This window comes from Lepisosteus platostomus, chromosome 11 (assembly GCF_059453375.1).
Source record: "Lepisosteus platostomus isolate fLepPlt1 chromosome 11, fLepPlt1.hap1, whole genome shotgun sequence".
NCBI lineage: Eukaryota > Metazoa > Chordata > Actinopteri > Semionotiformes > Lepisosteidae > Lepisosteus > Lepisosteus platostomus.
This window is the reverse complement of record NC_142621.1, coordinates 21,474,736-21,499,094: the sequence shown is the minus strand read 5'-3', so window position 1 is coordinate 21,499,094 and position 24,359 is coordinate 21,474,736. Positions and strand designations below refer to the sequence as shown.

The 24,359-nt window shown below is 35.5% G+C and overlaps 1 protein-coding gene across 4 annotated transcripts in view; it reads left to right on the top strand.

The window, feature by feature from the left end:
* The window catches only part of negr1 (neuronal growth regulator 1), a 533,948-nt gene that overhangs the window by 478,492 nt on the left and 31,097 nt on the right, over window positions 1-24,359 (top strand). For 2 of the 4 annotated variants that reach the window (XM_088598879.1, XM_088598881.1), the window contains one exon: window positions 4,589-7,835. The exons of the other annotated variants lie outside the window; for them this stretch is intronic. In XM_088598879.1, coding sequence (XP_088455005.1) covers window positions 4,589-4,653 — 65 coding nt within the window. In that variant the 3' untranslated portion in view covers window positions 4,654-7,835. Of the gene's footprint in view, window positions 1-4,588; window positions 7,836-24,359 lie in introns of those variants that run through there. 4 annotated transcript variants of the gene reach the window in all.

Genomic DNA, 24,359 nt, shown 5'->3' with positions numbered 1-24,359 from the left:
GTACTGGCACCCCCCATTGTTTGAGGCACCTCAAGAAATAAAGGCACTGGTGAGCCTTTTTCAAGATAGAGTCCATGTACACAGTCCAGGTTAGATCATTAGAAATGTGAATTCCCAAAAACCTAAAGCTGGTGACTGTTTCCACTTCCGTTCCATCAATACTGAGTGGGCTGTGAGTGAGTGGCCTGTGTCTCCGAAAGTCCACTATAAGCTCTTTCATTTTATTTGCGTTCAAGTCCAGGTTATTGCTATGACACCACCTAAGCAGCTGTATGACTTCATCCCTGTAAGTGGACTCATCATCATCGCTGATCAGGCCTATTATTGTGGTGTCATCTGCAAACTTAATGATGCAGTTGTTGCTGTGTCTTGCTGTGCAGTCGTAAGTGAAAAGGGAGTACAACCTTGGACTCAGACAGCAGCCTTGTGGGGTTCCAGTTCTCAGGGTGAGTGGTTTTGATGTTATATTACCTATCCGCATCACCTGTGGTCTCTCGATTAGAAAGTCCAGCAGCCAGTTGCAGACAGAGTTCCACAGACCTAATCCCCTGAGCTTTGTCACCAGTTCACTGGGTATGATGGAATTGAATGCTGAACTGTAGTCCACAAACAGCACTCTCACAAATGAGTTCTTAGTGTCCAGGTGTTCCAAGGCTGTATGTAGAGCCAAGGAGACAGCATCATCAACTGATCTATTGTTCTGGTAGGTGAACTGCAAGGGGTCCAGGGACTCTGTGATGGAGGAGTTGATGTGTGACAACACCAGCTTCTCCAGGCATTTCATCACCACAGATGTTAATGCAACTGGGCAGTAATTGTTCAGGCACGCCACTTTTGCCTTTTTTGGGAGTGGAACAATCGTGTTTTTTTAAGCAGGTAGAGACAATGGACTGAGACGGGAGGAGTTAGAGGTGACCGTAAACACTGTGGTCAGCTGGGCTGCACATGTCCTAAGGACGCGGGGTGGTATCCCATCAGGCCCTGTAGCCTTACGGATTTTCACCCTACTCAGAGTCTTCTGCACGTCGTGCTCTGAGAGTTTCAGAACAAACTCGCCCTGTACACTTGGGGTCTTCTCAGCAGTGTCCGTGTTCAGAGCATCAAAGCGGGCATAGAAATGGTTCAGCTCATCTGGCAGGGATGTGTTGTTCGTGTCAATCTCCTAGTTGCAGCCCTTGTAGCCTGTGATTGACTGTAATCCCTGCCTCAGCCTCCAAGTGTCAGCCCACTGCTTTTCAAGCCGCACTCTGTAGCTCCATTTAGCGCGTTTTATGGCTTTCTCTAATGAATACCGTAATTCCCTGTACAGCTCTTTCTCCCCTGATTTGAACACGGTGGATCTATCTTTTATTTTATTGCAAATGTCGTTGTTGAACCATGGTTTCTGATTGGGAAATGTCCTAATTTTCTTTTCTGCTTAATGGATCATTCACTTGAGGCAATTCTTTAAACACCAACACAAACTAACCCAGTTGGTGTTACAAGTGTAGTGAGTAGGTGACTTTATGTATTAATAAACATATATATATATATGTAAAGGTAAATAAATAAAATAATAAAACTATAGTAATATTAGAATTTAGTTGAATGAACATAAGAATGGTATGAGAGCAGCCCTGATGGGACCAAATTCCCCAGAGACCTCTGGGGGAATTAACTGCTGCTCTTAATCACTTGACCAGTTGTTTGAAGGCAATTGGTCAGATAACAGTTAAAAAAGCAGAGGCTTCCTTTATCAGCCAGTGGATGTCTGCCATCTGAAAGGCAGAGGGCCGAGGGTCCTCTGTGTATGTTTCACAGGAGGAAAAAGGACTGGCAGAAGATGAAGGAACCCATGAGTTTTGAGAAGATAAAATTGTGAGTTTAAGAAACTCAAAAGGCTTGTTTTTGAAGAGTTTGAGTAAGACATTAGTATTGATGAGAAATGTGGAGAGAAACTGACTTTTGAACAATTTTATGAGAAGAGTCTCAGGGGAGACATCAGAATTGTTTGTTCAAGGTAAGCAGATTAGATGCTTGTTGTCTGGAAAGTTTAGGCAGGAGCTCAAAGAGAGAAAGCTTTTGTTTTGGTGTTTAGTTGTGGTGCAATTTTTAAATGAAAGGCACGGGTGTTTGTTTGATCCTCACCTATTTCTAAAGATCCCTTTATGACATTTAAAGGGGTTATCACAAGGGCTATAGACGATAGGAGACTGTTCTGGTTTGTACATACTGTAATTGTTGGTAGCTTAAGGATTTGTGAACTGTCATGAATGAATGTCACACGTGACTCAACATTAAAAAAAATGTTGTTTGAGTGATTCCTTTTCCTGGCAATATAATTCAGTTAATTTAATTTTCATGTATCCCACCTGGTCTTTGTCTTTGCAAGGTTTTCAAAATATAACTAGTAGTTAACTTTGTTAGTCCATCGCAGGGCACACCCAGACACCAACACATTCACTGCAGGGCCATTCTTCTCACCCAGAAGCCAATTAACCTACCAATATGTCTTTGGACTGAGGGTATAAATAGGAACACCCAGAGGAAACCATGCAACCACAGGGAGAACATACTGTACAAACTCCAAGCAGATATCACCCCTGGTCCAGAATTGAACCCAGAGCTCCAGCACTGCAAGACAGCAGTGCTAACCTCTGAACTACCATGCCTGCCTATACTTTTCACATGCTTTAGAAATAGCTTTATCAGAAAACAAATCAAAATACTGTTACAAATGGAGGGTTACAAAAATGGTGAAAATCGGGAATTGACCGAGTGGTTTAGTCAATAAGAAAAATTATAAAATATACTTTTAACCTTCAACTTGTAAGTGATTTCTCCAGAATATATCTGAGCAGCTGGTATATTTAGAGGCATGTGAATTTTTTGTTCTCTGGCACAACTTTGGTAAGAGGTGCAATAACCCAGGAACACTTGGTTAAACAAATATTTATTACTATTACAAGACAGAAACGACACTACATACAACAGAAAATACAACACACAAGTTACTTTATGTACAGTATTTACAAACAAGCAATAGGTTATTCCATGTTGAAAAGAGATGAAAGAAAACAACAACACTTAACCTTCTTCAGTTGCTAGTTTGCTCCTTGTTCCTTTGCAGCCTACGCATGCTGACACAGCTACTGTACCCACCTGAACTATTTACAGACAAGGCCTTTCAGAGGCCTAACATTCTGGTCACCCAGAAAACCCCAGACAGCTACTAAGCATTAAATGCTTAATGCCTACAGAGGCCACACAGGCAACCTGCAGTTTAACCTCTCTCTCTGCACCCTGGATGCCACAAAATAAATGGGAGCCTATATCCCTATCCATAAAAAGGCAACCTAAGAAGGAAAACTAAGGATATTTTTTTACCCTGGAAACCCAGGGTCCCTAAAATTACAGAATAGCATGCTCTCTCTTTAGTAGGTTCAAATTCTTAGCTCCAGTCAAGTTTCTTTTGGATGATCAAGAAGTGGGCCTCTTGCTTGGTGCAAGCTTCAAGTCCCAACTCCTGTGGATTCTCCTCTCTCCTCCCTGCGTCTGCTTGTTTCTTTTCTTTTTCTGTGCTCTTAATGTGAACTTATATTGTGTGTTTCTCTACTCCTCTTTGACAATCATGAAACCACAATTTACCTAGGTATGCCAAGGTAAACTTTACAATTGTTTCTGCTCAAGGAACCCAGACCTCAGCAAACTTTATCTGAATTCTAAGAGACACTTCTCAGTCACCTAAAGCTGTAACAATAATAATAATAGATGTAATCAAAGTTAAAATTATTGTTTTTACAATGCACTTTGAGATTGGTATTCTCACCCTTACAAAATAAGGCATCTAACACAGGGGAAAAATGTTCCTCCAATCTTTTGAGAAGTACTACACATTGGAGTTTCGAGTTCAACAATCCTCTATTTTGTTAAATATAATGATTAAAACATTTTAATTAAGTTAAAGTTAAATCCCTGCTTTGTTATCTGGTATTTTATTAAAATAAAATATCATTTTATTTTAAATATAGTGATTGGTTACTATTCTGAAATGTATTATGTTCATTTTAATTTTAATAAATAACAAAGAACATTGAATACAGTGACTGATTCATAGTTCAGTGCACTACCTTGAGAGTCAGACTACTCATTAAAATGTCAGCCTACAGTATGAATGGGCATGCCACTGGACTGTCATTCTAACCTTGCTCATCTAACCTCCCCTCCCACACATTCTCTATTGTCAACACTCTCCTAAGTGCTCTTACCATTTCTTAGTCACTCTGGAATTTCTGTTAATCATTTGCTATGAATTGTCAGATATTGTCCCCCCCAGGGTGTCGGATCATCTAATTTGAAGGGGATTCTAAGTTAGCCTTTCTTACCAAAAATATCCTCTCCCCCTCAACAACATCATCAAGATTATTCCTGAGATATTTAATCTATTGTGTCCCTTTTCACCTCACATCCCTGCATCTCAGCACGTTTTAAACACAGCTGTTTTTTGTCCTGTTTTATCTTGCTGACACTTTTTATGTTTATAAAAAAGCATGCATACAGTACTGTCTTCTATTTTAGTTTTGTTATTCTAACATTCTGTCCTTTCCAGAGCAAGCTGATCTCCACAGTCCCAAGAATGATAAGAGTGACCGAATCACAGCCTACAGTGTATAAAACTTATTCAACAATGTTTGGATATTTTTCACTGTAGTAGTAAGTCAAATGTTTCCCCTGCTCTGCTATTGAGAGACAGAAAAGTAAGCCCTGTCTTTAAATATATGAGGAGATATAAACTTTTTCTTTCAGCTTTTCATTGTACCTCAAACTGGTAGACCAGAAAGCTTGTCATAGTCCAGATGTGTCCTCTTCAATTTTACAGTAAAAACATTGCAGGATTTATCACATCATACTGTACAGTATATTTTAAAATCATTTAAGTTTTTGTGGATTCTTTGATTGATTAAATTATCTTAATAATGTAACATTAACTGCAGCTCTTTTAGCATATACTCTAAAAGCCTTTGCTCTGTATGTAGGATGGGATCTAAAGACTGGATAATGTTATCTATACTAGGCTATTTCTGGAGTATTGTGCACAGTTTGTAGCTGAGATGCAAGACATAAGTTGTGTAAAGAGGAGTTATGTGTCCTCAACATACTGCATACCAAAAGGCTATGGTTGGAGCAAGTTAGCTCACTGGAATCAACATTATTAAGAGATGTGCCTCTACTCCAACTTAGAGTGAAGTCTGTTTCAGTTCACAGTGGAAATATAGGAGCAAATGTTTTTTGAAGTTTTAAAGGACAAATTTATGCTGTTCCAATTCTCCTTGGATAGTGCTTGTTTGTATCACTAAATTGTGATGAAGATTGGATATTCTCATTAAGCGTAATATAAGAGAACAAATTATTATTAATCCTGTAATAGGACTGAAAAAAAATAAATAGTAATAAAAAAGCTTCAGGTCAAACATAGTTGCAATTCGTGGCACAAATAAGATGCTGTACAAATTTATGTTGTCTTGGAAGTTATAAACCCACCTAGATTTGAAATTGACTTATGTTTATTATGGCTTTCTTTTGTTTTGTATTTTGTATTTGTATTTTTCCAATTATTGTTCATTTATATAGTTTTCGTTTATCTCAGTTAATATAATATATTTTCTCCTTTTTTTTTTGCTATGACCAAAGTAAGCACAATTTTAATTTATTACATAACCAGCTCATTGAAATCTAGTTAATTTGATCAGCCAGAGTATTTCATAATCAATATCTGAGCCAATATACTATATTTCCTATACCATAAGAAAGAGCCTGCACATACCTCTTTAACTAATGATAGGAACATTGTACATTATTTCTCTCAGTCTTAATAAATTAAATGAAATTCCCAAGAAAACTAAATGAAACCAAGTAGCAAATAGAGATTTTTTTGGTAATTTGACTGAACATTAAACGCATCCTTTAATCGACAAAATAGCATAGCCAGAAGACATAATAAAGACTGAATTACTATGCAGTCCTTACTATGTAGTGGTTATTTTAAAAACATCTTTCTTATAATAGAAAAGATTATTATGTCTTTTTTATTAAATTCTGCATCTCTTCTTCAGGGCTTAAATATCATTTAGTAACAGTTAATCATAAAAATGACTTACTGTAAGTTCCTCAAAAAAGGTGCCCTGGGGTAGCACATGGTTAAAGGTTTAGTATGACAACTGATAGCAAGCAGATTAGTAACTGCTTTCATCCTTTCATGCTAGAGGAAGTCTTGATGGTACCCCCTATGGCCTAATAACCTCAGGGATTTCATTCACATATTGCCTTTTCCTCATCCTGTGTGTTATATTTTGAAGAGATCAATAATTTCCCTGCTGCACCATGATAAAGAGCCCAACTTACTGCACCACACTTTCTGTATTAGAGAAAATCCCTGACAGATATATTGGAGAGAGCATGAGCCTGAAATGTCAAGATATAAAGCACAAAATTTGTAATGACATCCAGCGCAACTAATTTCTGTTTTGATGTACTTAATTTACATTTTTGGATGTGCACTAAGCAGCTTTTGTCGACTATCAATCTGGTACTTAACAACAATAGATAAAAACAAACCAAAGCAAACCTAGAAAATGTAGACTAAAGCCAAGAAAAAAATGAATGCATGCCCATTTTCTTCATAGCTTGCCCATCTTTAAATGTTATTGGCACAGAGAATATAAATACAGCCTTACCTAAGGCCAAGGGCTGTGAAAGGCTTGACTCAAATGAAGTGATAAAGTAGCTTGGGATTGACTGCTACTACTTCTCTTATTGCTTCACTTTAGCTTCAATTTGGGCTCAAGTTCCCAGTTGTTAGCTTCAGGCATGTCAACAATTTTGCTGTTATGCTCAATTAAAAAAAAAACACTTGACCCATTTTCAAATTCGAGAGGTTTTCAGCCCAAAAACACAAAAGTCAATGATTGGAGACTGTGTTGTCAACAGAACAATACAAGGTAATTGGGTAAAGTAGCTTTATGTAACACTAATTGTGATGACAAATGAAAAAATACAAAAACCATGCTTGTAATTTTTGTCAATTAATTAGCTAAAAAACAATAGGATTTTGACATATAGAAACATGTTCCTCCAACATAGGCAAACACTCTATCTTCTTTAGGGTTTAAATAATAAAAAACACGAATATATGGATTTTTTATGTAAGGCTAGAAAAAATATTTCACAATTTTAATTTATCAAAGACATATTCTGCAGAAATAAGGATGGAACTGTTAATAGAGAGTGGGGAGATTGTATTCTTGTAACAGTATTTACATGTTACATAGTTTTCATTAGTATAAATATTTAATATACAGTACAGTAAGGTTGTATACATCATGTTAGGTGTTTATGAAGCTTCAGTGAATCAATGTTAAATCATACCTCTCAAATGGAGAACAATTGTACTATTGAGAAGGTAGAATGTACATTATTTGAAACTACAGAAATAAAAACAAATTGCTTCAGAATGTTGTATGTTCTGTATATTGTATACTGTATAGTGCTTGAGTGGTGTTGTAGAACATGTGATCTTTCAGATACTGGAAAATATAAAATTTGGTTACTGTCCATACTTTGGACATTACAAATTCTGTGAAATATTACAGAACATATTAATCATTAGGTTATTGTGTACTTCCAAACAGAAAAAATAAACACCCAGAGATATAGTTTTGTCCATACTTCTCTTTTAGTATTTCAGTAGGATATCCTGAATATGTTGTACTGTTCTTTTCTGCCTTTCTGCTCTGTAAGACTCTTAACTGATTTGGTTGTATATCTGTCATAAAGTTGCTCATTTTAACATGACAAAACTTTCTACTAATATTGTTTAAATTTTTTTTCTCTGAGACCCCATCCCCTGCAAAAACACAATGATTTATTCCTAAAATTAAATTTTGAATGTCTGCTGCATATTCAACACAACAGTCCGTTTTAAAATATGTGGATGATGCAACAGCACCCGCATTGACCAGTACACTCACCACACATCAGCTACCAGTGAAGAGGAGAACAGAGTTATGAAGCCAATTCATAGATGGGGATTATTAGGAGGCCATGATTGGTAAAGGTCAAAGGGAAATTTGGTCAGGATGCCGGGGTAAGACCCCTACTCTTTTCAAGAAACACCCTGAGATTTTAAATGACAACAGAGTGAGAGACCTTGGTTTTACATCTCATCTGAAGGACGGCACCTATTTTACACTATAATGTCTCCATTAGTATATTGGGGCATTAGGACCCACACAGGGTCCTACTCACGCAGGGTGAGTACCCCCTACTGGCCCCTCTAATACCAGCAGCAAGCCTTAGTTTTTCCCAGGAGGTCTAACATCCAGGCACTGACCACTGCTTAGCTTCAGTGGGTCAACAGTTGTAAGTTGCAGGGTGATATGGCTGCTGGCCAATCATTTTTGAAATCAAAATTTATGTTCTAAATAATGGAAAGAATTATTTAGATGTTAGTATTCAATTTAGATTTAAAAATAGAATTTATCAGAATATTAATGTTAGAATAGCACAAACATGCTGAGATCAGAATTGAACTTATTATCAAACATAATATTATAAAGAGAATCATTAAGATTCAGTACTGAAGATGATTTAGCTTTAAAGGAAATGATTTAGTAATGTAGACACCTGGTGTAGATTTATGGCAGGTTTCAAAGTCTTTTTTTTTTAAATAACTGATCAAAATGGCCTAATGAAATATGTTTTTTTGATACATCCAATCACATGACTTCTTAACTGGTTTCATAATAGGAAAGTTGTCTTGAAGTTGTCTTGATTGTGCAATGATATTGTTTTGGTATGTTTACTACTTTGAAATGTCTCTTACTGAGCTCCTTATAAATATTTGTAATACATACTGTATACAAGTTAGCGCAAATACTTGCAATGTTAACTTATAAAGGGGTCTTTTTTGTTTGCTCTCCTGAAGAGGTTCCTAGCCTGTCACTTTTGATATGCTTGGTTTTCATTGTCCCTCAGCATTTTATCTCTTAAGTCAATGACATGGTTCTTGATGGTTTCCTTTTCTGGCACCCAGTAGGATCCCATGACAGTAATTTCTACTTCTTCTTGCTTGTGTCACTCACCTGTTGTAAAGATGGTGTTTCTCAATCACTCACTGTCTCTTGCCTTAAGGTTTATGTTTTGTATCTGACATTAAAAAATCCCTCTGTAAAAATCAGAATTAAAAAATAAATGAAAACAGGCCTGGTGGATCTGGCACTGCATAGTTCCTTGAACTATCTTTTTATTTAGATATTTAGATCATTTCATTAAGCATGACATTTCTTTATGTAAAATAATAGATTTTATCATTTTAATTTTGTGGTTGGCATCAAAAGGGTCACTTTCGTGTCAGTTTCAGTAATTCTGCAAAACATGTCCCATTACACCTAATTGATTTTTTACTTCTAAGAAAGGAGCAGAAAATATGAATGCCTATTAGTATATGTTTAAAAATGATTAACTGTTTAGGTCTTTAATTGCTTGCAGCAACTCATTCACCTTCCAGACCCTCTTGTAGCTTTCTTCTATCCTCATAACTTATTTTGATTAAAAATATCAGTGGGTAGGCTATGGTTTGTGATAGAGATCTTAATGCAGGTGCCTGAAGGCCATCCAGGCTCTGAAGCTTTAAGCATGCATTCCATGATATGAGATGATGATAATAAAACAATAAACAAAAACTTTTGTCTTACAGGCTGTCATTTCTCTGTGAATTTTACTACAAAGCAGGGTTACAGCAGGGTTTGTACAGAACAGAGCTCCTGAAAGGGAAAGTTTTAAACACCATTTATCCAAAGTTTGTGTCATTCTCTGACTTGTACACGTCTGTCTTGAGATTTTGTTTTCCTGCTCTTTGCTTTGTTGGTTGACATTTCAGTGACTGATGTGAGTTTGGACTTGAATAGCTAAAGTGTTGTGATGTGCCTTTGAATGCAAGAGCTCAAAGTGTATTCAAGAGGAACATGCAATAGAGAAACATTTCACAATTATGAACTGTGTAAGACAGTCATTAACTTCCTATTAATTTTGACAACGTATTGAAAAACTGTTCAGCATTTTTTTTGCCTTCCACTTTTTTTTGATGAACAGACTTTTCCTGTTTTTTCTATAATACTTGACTGTCTAAAACTGTATTCCTAGAAAAATATGCAACTTTTTAAACTATGATTGAGGACATGAAGTCAGGTGATCATTATCACAATAAAGATAAGCACATTTCAAATAATGTAAGATTTTAAGTAAAGAAATTTCCTAATTTAGTTAAGAGGATGCCTAAACATCACATTAAAACTCGAAAAACCATCACAACATTACATATCACAATTTTAAAAGTCAGTTTAACATCAAATAGGGATAAACACCAATGCCAATCAGAGCCAGTTTGATGAAAAATGAAGATTCATCTCTAAAATATTTTAAAAGGTGGTATATTAAGTGATCTATAAATATTCAGTGGTTTACTGAATATCTTAAAAAGCTGTTGAAGTGTTTATTTATAAGAATTGACAGGCTTCTTTTTTTCCATTTAATGAATTTTCTTGATACATTTCATTTAGGTTTTGATTTCATTTACCTTCAGACTTTTCTAAGAAAATAATACATTCATTTAAAGCAATGACACTACTGCTATCTGCTGCACATATTGTAGGTATTTATCATAAACAAAAACATTTATAAACATGTTATTTCCTCCAACTGCATTACACTGCATTACACTCAGCAACAGTTTATTCTTTTTTCCAGCTGGAATATGCTTAAGAATCGCCCTCACATTCTGTAATTCATAAAACAATTTTTTGATTAAATAACACACTGTTGTTGAATTAGTTGAATATCAATTATAATAAGGAACAAGTAATAGGTTTATTCCATGCTGAAAATAGAAGAGAGAAAACACGTTTCGGCTGTGAAGCTTTCTTCAGGTGTGAAACTTCCTTTGCAGACTACTCATGCTGATGCACCTACCCACATAAATTAAAATATATGTGTTGTATTATACTTTTCTTAAAAATAGAAATGACTACCAACTACTGATCATCGATGGTGCTAATAAGTATAAGATTTACGTGATGTATTATTTTTACATTTTAGATAAGGGATTTAGATAAGAAAATATATCTGTTGATAGCTGCCAAAGTTAAAGATAGTAACATTCAAATTTATTGTTAAGTTAAAGTATGATTATATGCTTAAGAACATTTAAAAATGTTGGAAAGCAGAAAACACAGATTGCTTTGAAAACATTTATATTCAGCTAGTACCGTATGTAAGTGAGATAGTCTAATCTTTGAACTTTCTTTGATCATCCAAAATTAACAAGCTTAAACGTTAATCACCTTAGAAAAAACCCTCAATTGGAAGAAATACATCAGGATTAAAATCACCTTTGCATAATTAAAAAATACTAGACCTAAAGGATCTAGAAGTATAGACATGTTTCTTTCAACACAACTACTGTACAACATTATTACCAACAATATAAAACCAGATTTGTAACAGGTAATTGAACAGGAAGGACAAAGGTAATAATTTTAATGCAGTCAGAAGACAGTTTCAGGAAAATTAACAGGGAAATTCTGGATAAAAACTCCTTGCAAAATAGAATACAGACATTTCCTACAATCCAGTGTATCAAAAGAAATGAGCTTTGATGATTTATGGAATGATGCACAGATACAGGATTCTTTTAAGAAACACCAGCGGTCCCATGAACTTCAAAGACTTGTTTCAGCTGATACCGAAAATACAATTATTCCAAGTTAAAGCAAACTTTGTCAAATGATACAACAGCAACATTCAGCAAGATATATCGTATTGTAACGCTTACGGCCGACAGGCACTGTGTAAGAGCCAGCGTACCAGAGCAGGTGACGTCACCGCCCTTCCCTGTGATAGCAGGACTACAGCTACTGGGCTGTAGAGAGATCTCTCTTTGGCTCACCGGGCTGGGTCCCTGCTGAGCGACGCGGGAGTCCCGGGTTCGAGCCCCCGACGGTGGTGGGCTGACCTAATGCGGCAAGGGCGCCCGCCTGAGCCCCCATTGCGTTACAGTATACTGTAGTTCTAGTACTGTCATTCTTAACACAAAAATGGCAATAATTAGCCAAAATATTTTTGTATAATTTTGAATGCAACTCTGTGGAATTCTGTTCTATGCCCTTCCAATATCCTCTAAATTGACCTGAGGTACTGTCATCTCTACAAAATCATTTAATTTTCTTTGATTGCATTATGTACCACAGATGGAACTAAAACAATTATAACATTGCATTTACTGTACTGTATATAATGTAGATGACAGGGAAGTGATACAAAGTAGCATAAGATATGGAAATCTGTGTTACATCCTCTATGGAGTGCATTGCTCATGAGTCATGTTTTTCAATGATTAATGATCAAATCATTAAATACAGATTGTGATGTGTATGCACATTTGGGAAGAAAGCTCAGTGCCAAAACAAAACATATTTGTGAGTTTCAGAACAAGGCAGGTACATTCCTGTACATTACCTTCGCATTGAATACTTCATTATGGGAGGCAAGGTGGCACAGTGGTTAGCATTGTTGCAGCACTGGTTCCCTGTAGAGCAATGTGCATGGAGTTTGTATGTTCTCCCTGTGTTTGTGAGGGTTTCCTCCCACAGTCCAAAGATATACTGGTATGTGACTTGGCTTCTGGGAATACTGGCCCTAGGTGTAAGTGTGTGTGTCTGTGTATGTGCCAGTGTGTGCCCTATGATGGATGACTGTCCATTCGAGTTGCTTGCTGAGAAATTGGATAAGGTTCTTACAAAACAGAAGGATGCATAGAAACACTTCATAATCTCATGTACATTTTAATGTATAAGTACATCACAAACATTTGTGATGTCAGCATGCAAAGGCTGCAAATAATAGGTTTATTCCATGCTGAAAAGAGAAGAAAGAAAACACAACATTTCGGCAGTGGAGCCTGGTGTAAGGGCTGATCTTTTATCAGTGGGAGTTTGGTTTTCATTATGCACAAGAGGTGCTTATACTCATTAATGAAATTGTCAATTTAATTTTAAAAAGATTCAACTGCAAGGAGTAATAATATATATATACTTTTAAAATTCAAACAAAAAATTATTTTAATCTTGTTACACAAATGCTTTTCACTTCTAATGATGTGATTTTTTGATTGCATCATGTACATTTTCCTTGATATGGTAACTTAATCTACTATACATTTTCAGAACTTTTCTGAAAATAAAACCCCATGTATTGCTAATGTATCGGCAAATGTAGCAATACTGGAGACATTTTTACAGATTTTCACTTTAGTTAAAAAGTCAGCCTTTCTCCAAAAAATGAGTGGTTATAGAGTTGAAATTAGTTTAAAACTTTAGTGCACTGCCACCTTAGCATAAAGGAGAACTGAAAAAGAATATTATTGAAAACATTTTTGCATTGTGCTATAAACAAGCAAGGGTGGCAGGTGAATAAAATAGCAATGCTTTACTATTATAATACACAAAAACCATCATACCAAAAAGAAAGAGGTTTCAGATATGTTTTCTTTAGAATTATTAACAAACTTGATACTTTACCTTTATCAGTCTGGTTACAGGTCTAGGTGTGATTCATTCCTTCCCTTATCCTTTGCTTTCACTTTGGATTCTGACTTATAGATTTTTAAACAGAAGTTCTGAAACAGGTCAAACCTTATTTCTCCCACTTCCACCTACCTGTGTATGAACATAATACTACTTGCTTGCTCACTTGTGTGGATTTAGTTTAGCATTTGTTCTTAATAGAAACAGATTTTACCAGGCAACTCTGGTCAGGATTATTTATTTTTTTCTTCCACTTGCTCAATCAAATGCTTCCAGTGAAGTAGTAAGCCCAAAAAACTCTACCTGAGGACTCATTTTGTATTGCATGATAGTATACTGTGTTTGCTTTTATGAACACTGCATGGCTTCTAAACAGAAAAACAAAAGAAAAAGCACTGATATCGGTTACATGCTCCCTGAAGGAGCATGGAGTTCTTTTCTTGTGCCACCTAGAGAAGTATCTCTTCAAATTCTATATCTTCTCTCTTCACGGACAGCAATCTGCTCACTGGAGTCATTTTCAAGTCTTTCTCTTCCAATTCCTTCTTGTGTTGACCCTCCTCAGAACAATCCCAATTACAACCGTGCCCCTGAGTCTGCTCCCCATCCCTCCACTATGCCCATATATTTTCTTTCTGCCTCTATTTCCATTCCTGTCTGCAATCTCTGCTTGGTTCTCTCTCTTTCTTCTCTTTCTGGTCCTGTTTCATTATCAGTTGTCCATCCCACTGCACCTCCGGCCTCCTTCCATTGTTTCCATTTCTTTTCCCTTATTAAACTTCTTTTCCAGCTGTGCTGTAGGAGGCTTCCCTACTGCTGAGCCCCTCCCCAAACTGTTCCACATAGAGCCCAGTAGTTTGGCTGCCCAGGGTTCAGAACAGCTCCAAAAACGCACTAGCAGCTTTCTTACAGTTAACAGCCTCCCTTAACCTGCTCCAGCTCTGTACTTACAATTTTTTGGCTCAGACTATTGTGTTCTTGCATATTACTTTCTCTGTGTGCTGTGTCAATTTCTAGCATCACTTTTCTTGAGCTTAGCAATCCAAAATTTCCATTTGTTACTTCAAATCATTCTCTGCAAACAGTCTGTTACAGCTCCCTATTTCTGATAATCTCAGATTGCCATCCCTACAGACCCACTACTACTTGAAAATTAACAGTGAATGTCTAACCACTGGTGTCTACACCACTCTATCCATCCATCCATTTTCTGACTGCTTTATCCAATGACGGTTGTGGGGAACATACAAGCTCCATGCAGATAGCACCTCCAGTCTAGAACTGAACCTAGGACCCCACTATTATGAAACAGCAATGCTAACTGCTGCACCACTGTGCTGTACACAAATTCTCAAGTCTCTAATTAAGCCAGCTTCAGTACCAAATGCTTTTCTACCATTGCTTTGCCTTGTTCTTCACTGAGCATTAAGAATTCCTAATCATCACATTTCACCATTGAGCATGGGTTCTCTGACATTACATCAAACCTGAATTCAATCCAATTTAAGCATGCTCACTATTTTCCACAATAAAGGATTCTGCTTCAGTTTTAGGGGGTTCTCATTCATTCCCCTTTTTTCGCCCTTACTCAAAATTTGCTCTCCAGAGCATTGCGTCTCAAATTTTCTTTTTGGTCAGTTTGGGAAAATCTACTGAGGCTTTCTTGGGATCTTTCATTCCCCTCTTATGCATTCTATCTGCCAACTGTGCCCTCACTAAAATCTGCTTTATGGAGAGGTGTTGCTTTCATCCAAGCGAGTTACACAATAAAACTCTCACTTCTAAACAGGCATCTTCTCCACCTTAATGAGGGTTACCAAACTACTAAACTTGGGTTTTTCAAATTGGATCATTAACATACAAGCTGTGGATAAATTCACATAAATCCTTCTCTGATTGAAATGTCTTGATATTTTAAACTAAGCAGGGTGCTTGTCTTTGGGGCTGTGCTAAATTTTATACCACTTTATATTGTGCTGTACGTTTTGTAGGGTATTATCTAATGACATGTCCTAATACTAATTCTATACTAATTTTTGAACATTCAAAATGTAATACAAACCATTTGTAAAATAATATTTTACTTTGTGGTTTATCACCCATGCACACAGTCACCCCTGTTTTTTTTTTCATTGAGGTGAAATGTGTAATGAATTTTCAGACCCGAAACTTCTCAGACATATTGTAATTGAAGATTAAAGACAACTATATTTGGTCTGTCCTGTCAAAATCTATTTTATTCAGTTTCACATTGTGATATGTTCTTCTTCAGCCCACCTCTTTAAATTCAAATTGCCTGACCTTCCCCATTTTCCTCTGTCCTAAAGATCCCATTGCAGTGTTTGTCTTGTGATGTTCCCTTTTGATTATCTAAGAATGTGCCTTATCCAGATCCATTTTCAGTGTCACGACTGTGTCAGTATTTGTTCTTACTCCATCCTGTACTGTATATGATAAACCATCATTGATTTTCCCCTACCAGATTTTAAAAATATTTTTAGGCATTCATTCACAAATGTCTGTGTCTCTCTGAATATAGACTGTGTCGTTCCATTTCACATTTGAATTTGAAGAACCACATCTTGATTTTTTTGAATATTTCTCTAGATCTTCCAGATTTTGCTCAAGGTAATGAAAGCTGGTTTTGTTTTTCATGTTTTAGTCTTCACATTCTCTTTATTTCTGCTATGTGACAATTTGACAGTGAATCACTGGTATTCAAAGGACAGGCTGGTGATCTGTGTCTTTATAGTAAAAATAATTTAGTACAGAAATGAGGTGGTATTTTTGTATATTCACATTTAAAAAAATTAAAACAAGATGAGGACTACAGCAAGAATGTGAAGCACATTGCATTGTTTTGTCATTACAAGTCTAAATTAATTTTCTTCATGTTTTATTTTTATTACATAATATAAATGTTACACTTTCTTCAAGTTTAAGAATACTGTACAGTATATTAAAATCAGTCTCTACGTTTCATTGAAACATGAGTTCATAAGAACTTAGTCTTGATTTTATTATGCATGCTTGTGTCATTTTCACAGCTTTGGTCAATAAAGGTCAATGATTAGAATTAAGCAAATCTTGAAGTATTATTCTATTAATACAATATGTGGATACCGGGCATAGTTTTTCATTAAAATACCAAATATAAGATTGTAAATTCCAAGGGTGTGTTATATTCTACAGTTGTAAGCAAACAAACATAAAAAACATATTTATAAATTACTTTCACACATTTACAAAGTCAGTCTTGAAAATCAATTTACTTTTCAACCATTAAAAAGCACAGAAACTGCAGTGAATGTACCATGTCAATAACTGAGTAATCCTCATTAATGTGAAAATAATTATACAAATAGATCAAGCTAATAAAAGCTTGTAAAAAATCAAGCTCAACAAGATTTATTCTATTTGTCTAGGAGTAGCTATTGTTTTCATTAAAAAATGCCACACATATTTTTGTTTGTATGCAGTCTCTATGTTCAGCATGGAAATGGAAATGTCTCACAACTGCAATGTGTACTGTACTCCTTAAACATCAAAGAATATTGTTTAGTGTAACAAAATCATCCAAGTCACTGTTCAAAGCTTACATTATGTGACCACTACATGTCATTTCTTCTTGTGCTTTCCATTTAGGATTTGAATTCAGAGTCAATGTCAAAGGAATAATAAATCCTTGCATATATATAGTGATTTTCTGGGAACTCAGAGATATGAAACCAATTCATAAATGGGGATTATTAGGAAGTGGTGATTGGTAAAGGCCAATGGGAAATTTGCCCAGGACACTGGTGTGACACCTGTGTGTGACAAGCTGTGAAAATGATACAAGCACTCTTTTCGAGAAACACCCAGGGATTCTTAGTTTTTACGGTTTTACGTCTCATCCGAAGGACAGCACCTTTTTACAGTATAGTGTCCCCGTCACTATACTGGAGCATTAGGAACCACACAGACCACAGGGTGAGTGTCCCCTGCTGGCTAACTCTTCCAGCAGCAACCTTAGGTTTTTTCCAGAAGGCCTCTAATCCAGGTACTGAACAGGCTTACACATGCTTAGCTTCAGTAGGTTGCCAGTTGTGAGTTACAGGGTGATACGGTTGCTGGCAATATATCACATTATTTAAGTTGGGCTTGAGGAGTAAGTAAAATATGTTACTTCCAGGACTTTTAAATAGGTGATTTCCTTTGTGTACCTTAGAGAGGGACATTGCTGTGCTACAACATTAAATATCTCCCTAAGGAAGCAATTATCTTTTTGTATGCTGTTCTAATAAAATATTCTTAGCATACAATAGTATATTGTCTGTGCCTACAGGTTGTGGAAATCCAACAAGAAAAGGTTTTGCTTTGGTGAAGAAAGTTCAATGTTCCATTGAAGATGTTTGCAACTCAATCACATAATTATCATCTTGCAAGAATGAGAGCATATATTTTTCTTGAAAGTAACCGCACTTTCAATAAACCTACCTAATAGGAATGCATCAGATGTAAACTGAGTCCAAGAATTTAATTAAGTAGAAAATTAGTTAAATTTTTTATTCTTTTCTGTACAAGACAGTTCAGACAAAGGTCTTTGAGGAGTGAGAGAGCTGGCTTAACTAATTCCAGACTTTACTTCAGTACAGGCACCAAATTATCTTAATGGGAGTTAAAATGACAGAAGAGATAAATGCCTTACCCTTAAGTCATTTTCTGATAAAGACATGGCACTTAGCTGCAAAATGACAAATTCAGTGTTCAAAGTGACAAATCATTTAATTAAAATTTACAAGTAGTTAAATACTGCCTGACCAAAATAGAGGTAGTTATCATGAATCAATTTTGGAGAAGGAACATGGTCTTCACAGACAAATCGATGGCTATGAGATACCTGGGAATAAAGCTTGCAGTTCTACTTAGTGTGTTGTAGCTGTGGATGTGTGCTTTTTTATAGATAGAAAAGACAGTGAATGAATATCTTGATTAAACTGAGAAGTAGAAACTTAGTATTTCTTGTATTTTGTTAATTCCATCTAAAATCATATAGTCAGTCATGTTTTAAGATCTCGAAAAACACTCATGCAGCATAAGCACTGACAGCACAAATATTGATGATGAATAACTTTAACTGCTCACATTGCCCCATGGGAATGGCTGACATCCTTCTTAGAAACAGAAGTCTTGTACCAATAAAATTGATAGGTATTTGGAAATTAAACCTACTAATGATCTATATTTTATTAAGCTGCCAGCTGTTAACTTGCACAATGAATTCAATTTGTTCATGCCATCATACAGGAATTTTAAAAATTTAAATGCTTAGAAATGCGCTTATTTGTTCTTACTCAACTGTCATAAATGTGTATTTGAAATCCAAAAAGTATTTAAAAAATATAGGCTCTCATATACCATACTAAATTCTTATATAATACTCTTACTGAGTCTGGTTATCCTACTTACCTCTAACAGCTACAAAAACACTGTGTATTCCTCATTTTCACATACTGAAAACAATCTATACCTCCTATGTGGGCCTCAGCAACACGCAATAGTGCTGTATACTTTCACTTGAATGGCACCTGCTGATGGCTTACTTAACCTTGATATGGCACAATACATGTACTGTACTTATTCTTCTAAAAAATATCTTTCTATATAAATATGTTGGATGCCTGATAGATTATACTGTATTTTTAGGAGTGCAGGTGGAAGTAAGTTATAAAAAAGACATACTAAATTACTGACACTGGAGTCTCTCTGATCTTTTTTAAAAAGAACTTGTAGCAAACAAAGCCAGGCCTGATAGAACTTCTGTAATCTAAAAGAGGAATTAATTGCAAATCCAATCAGATGATTACAGATCCTGCAATGTGACTTACAATTATGAGCTGCACTGTTATTCAATAAATATTTTTTATCCATTTATGCCCTGTTTTCACTTACATTTACTCTCAGCCGATAAATTGGACAGTCTGATCAAAGGTATAAAAGACATACATTCAGGAAGACTCTTAAATTATTTTTCATTTTCACTTCTAGCATAGTTCCATAATGGGCTCTGTATAGGTTTTTTTTTCTGGATGGACAAACATTTGCTCTTCTATAATGGCAGTATATAGGAAGAGGAGAAGCAACTGAGCAACCTCAGAAGAAGTAATAGTAAAAAAAGTACTATTATACTAAAGTACTATTGTGAGAATATTTGAATTCCTTGTATCAGAACAAACATCATGAAAATAACGTGTAGTTAATACAAAAGCAATAAAAAAGTACCATGAAGATTGTATTAATATTTGTGTTAATGTGATGCAGTTTTGTGACCTGGAGATCAATATACTGTATTATAAACAATGTATGAAGCATTGAGTTTATGGGGGATGATCATGCTCAATTCATTTAGAACATAAAAACAGTTACAAATGAGAGGAGGCCATTTGGCCTATATACAGTAGTTTATTTTATTTCTCAGTAGATGATTGTTCCAATTATTTCTTCCAGGTTTTGAAATAATCCATGATAAAATCATTTTATCTTCATATTCCTACAACCCTTTGTGTAAAGAAGGGCCTCCTGTTCTCTGTTTTAAAGGCAGTTTGTAATCTGGTTTGTGTGTCACTGTTGATTCTGATGACGTCTTTTGACTTTGTAAATGCCTTTGAGGAATCTGAACTGAATCTGAATTGGTTCCCCTATTAGTGCTGTCTCTTCAAGACTAAAGAGACCTCAATCCTTTTAGCTTGTGTTGGATATTACTTTGAGCCTAGGAATGTATCTGGTTGTCCTCAGATTATTGCAGTGCAATGATATTTTTGTCATCATTTGGTGGCTAGACTGTTCAGAATATAAAGTTCAAACTCAATATTTTCCCTTTTATATTTGTAGCTCGAGTTCTACATGCAATGCCCTGCACTTGCCTTCATTAAGTTTCCTCTCCAGGGTTCTTGCTCAGCTCTGAAACAGGTTCTTTTGAATTTCTATTGCATCTTCTCTTGGGTTTGCTATTTCTTCCTGTGCTTGTCTTATTGAATCATTAGCTATATATTAACATAAGAATGGTTACAAACAAGAGGCGACTTTTTGGCTCTTCTAGTCTGTTTCTTGAAGGAAGCGAGGATATACAGAAGATTTCAACAACATGGCAACATGTTTCTAATACAAATATGTTTCTAATGACATCATGAACCAACATGGTTGTGATTATTTGTATCCACAACTGCAGAATAAGTGAGCCTTATTGATTTACATATAATTGGTCCAGTTTTGCCACCATTTTATGGATTGGTACTATATTAGCAGTTTTCTAGTTGATAGGTACTGTATTATTCCTGTCTTGAGAGGCTTCTGAAAGATTTGCATTAATGCCTTATAAATAATACCTCTTGTTCCTTAAATACAATTTGTAGAATACCATGAGACCCTAGGGATTTATTTATCTTAAATGCTTCTAGTACCTGACCTGTGACACATCAGCCTCTTTTATGCTAATATTATTTAATTTGAAACTTTGTCTTTTCTCAGGCTTGTGGCATAAAGTCTGTTTGTTGACAAACAAGAATTATTTATTAAAAGCATCAGCAATATTCTTGTTGACATCAAAAATATTTCTATCTTTATCTCTGACACGTCAACCTTTTATACATTAAGAGTAATTTACCAAGGAGTAATACATAGTTACTTTTATAGAGATAAACAATTGGAATCATCACCTAATAAACAGCCATAGAAGACACAGAACAAAAGCATGCTTACATTTTTGCAACACCATTGATCCACAATACCCACTGTAAAAGATTCAGCATCCTACTAAACCCCTGACAATACAGGTAAATATTGCAATCAGCTGCACTGGGCAAAAGCAATCAAAAGGAGGCACTGCAGCCCAGTCTTAAACGTCTTTTACAAATGTTGATGTATATTACAAGGAACATACAGTATGTCTGCTGTTACATAATTTCACATCCTGACAGCAGGGCACTTGAAATCTCAACTGGCATGTGAAATTAGGCATGGAATCTTGTATTATCAGTTTATTGGTAGGCAATTTTATTTTTTATCAAACTAAGCAGGGGGGACAGGAAATTGTATTTGTGAGAAACATAACTTTAGGAACTGAGATCTTAGCCATATCCAGCTGCACTACTCAACCATAAAGAAACACAATCATGCTGTCTCAGGAAAAATAATTCTCAAAACATTTTGTAAGTATAACTACAATCATTGTAGCTGAAAGCGTAATAATACATAATTAACTTTACTGAAAACTAATGATTTCCTTAGAATAGCTGTAAAAGCCTGATTTATTTTTCCAAAGGATTGAGTGCTGATGAATGAATTAAAGTCAACAGCTGAAAAGCTGCCACATAATGTACTTGTAAGCAGTAGTGTGTGAAGGTCTGCTGGTTCTTAAGAATAATTTGCTAGAATAAATAGAATAATCCTGACACTTTATTTTGGTTTATTTGCAATAAGCTTGAACACTAAGGTGTCAACAACTTCCAGGACCGAATCCATACTGCCTGAAAGTAACAATATAAACCACAAACATCATACTGTACTGTATGTCACTCAAATGAATATGATATACTGTACAGTACAGATAGGAGATCATACAAAATAGTGTCAAGGATGTTTTAGGATATGAGACAGAGGAGTTTATGCAATAGGTTTGGGTGGGATATGTGTTAGGATGGTCTGAATTCTATACTTTTGTATCTTTTAAAAAATATACATAAAAAATCCTCTGATATCTTTTTTCTTTTTTGTTGAAACACTAAAGAAAGAACTGAGATATATGGCAGGAACTTTAATCCTATTAATATATCCTAGTGATGCAAACTTTGGCACTCAGCAGTGCCCTAAATTGGTGCACATCTTTCTTCTTGGGAAGGCCCTACCAAAAGTCAGGAGGACATATGGTTTTTGCATCACAACTTGTCAACAGGGATTCTCATTCTTTCATTCTTTTCATATTCTCTCATTCTGTAGCCCACTTGCCCCATCATATCCTCACATTGCTTTTCATAGCAATGTCATGCTAATAATAACTCCATATCTCCTTACCAACTGTCTGATACATAGGTCACCATATGCATCACAGAATGTCTAACAAACATCTCTTCAAGGATCAACATTGCTATCTCCAGCTCAGTCTCTCTGATACTGAATTTATCCACAACACCAAGCCTTCACTCAGTTGGGAATCCTGGGCACGACCAAAATGAACTCCAAAAGTACTTTCAAGAACCTTGACATTGTCACTGACAACACCCACACTTTAACAGACTCCATTTCATTGCACATTTGATAAATTAAAGTTTAATCCCATTATCCCATTTTTGATCTAAGGAATTGTGGTGTTTATAATCTCCATACTGTCACAGTAATAGACAATTGGAATAAATATAATTAAAATTGTGGTAACTGAAAATGTCACATCACTTTTATTACTTACATTACTTATACAATTTATATCAAAAGGTCTAAATGAAATCAGTGGTCCAGAGAGTAGGAGGAATTTACCAATGTAAAATAATAGACCTGAGATAAAATAAAAATATTGTAGTACTTTCAGGTTCATGTGGGTGTGCACCCTTACCACTACCACTCCAGGTCAGCCCCCCCACCAGTGGGAGCTTGAACCCAGGCCTCCAGTATCACTCAACAGGGACCCAGCCAGCTGAGCTAAAGGGAGATTTCTCTTTACCCATGTGAAACTGAAAGCCCTACAATATACTGTACTGTACCGTTTCAATTGTGTTGCCACTGCACATATTCTATTAACCAAACTCTTAGTTATATAACAATATTGAGAATATTTATATTAAGAATGTGATCACACCAATATGTTTTTTTTAATATAGTACACTTATTTCAATGTAATGTACTGGCTGCTTTGAAAAGAAACTTAGGCATTCTGTTTTACATTACACTGGTATAATATTATTATATTTAGGTATAATACTTCTGTATGTACTGTAAGTACACTTATTGTTGGCCTCATTCACTTTGCGTCTTTATTACACCGTACACTGCAGAAAAATAACAATTAAATTGCACTGGCTTTGTCCCTAACTACAATATCATAAAATACCCTCAAAACCATTTACTGTTTGCTTAAACATTTGTTCTACCTTTTGGATAATTGTAAAGTATTTTCTCTATCTTTTAATTCAGTGATGTTTAAAAGTAAATTACAGTACAGAGCAGTGTCTTGCTTGAATACTGTATACACGCTTCCTGCACCCTCAAAGGAATACTTAAATTGTGATTATCACTGATAACAATGAAATTGGCTTTTTTATATTGAAAGTAGCTGAAGATTTAAGACCAAACAGCAGTCAGAGAATCAGAATTGTGGCTAAAATAAATTGGGAAAATGTAAAACTTGGCACCTAGTGTGAAAGTGGGCAACTGCAAGTAATCTTCATGTCAACATCTCGACTGGGAATACCTGTATGTTAAAAGCATTACAAGGTTCATGCAGTATTTGGGTTAGGCTTTGGTAAAGAACAATGAAGAGAGTTAATAAATGCAGAATGCTTGAAAACGTTTATCTTCCATGGAACATTAGTTTGAGATGACTGTGTAACATGTAAGGAAGAATTGGTTTAGATTAATACTACTGTATGTGACTCCGTGCCACCACAGAAGCAAGGATGAAGACTGAAAGAAGTGCAACTAATTGTAATTTACAAATGAATGTCATTATTGAAAAGGGGAATATTTTATACATTGCCTCTAGTCAAAGAATAC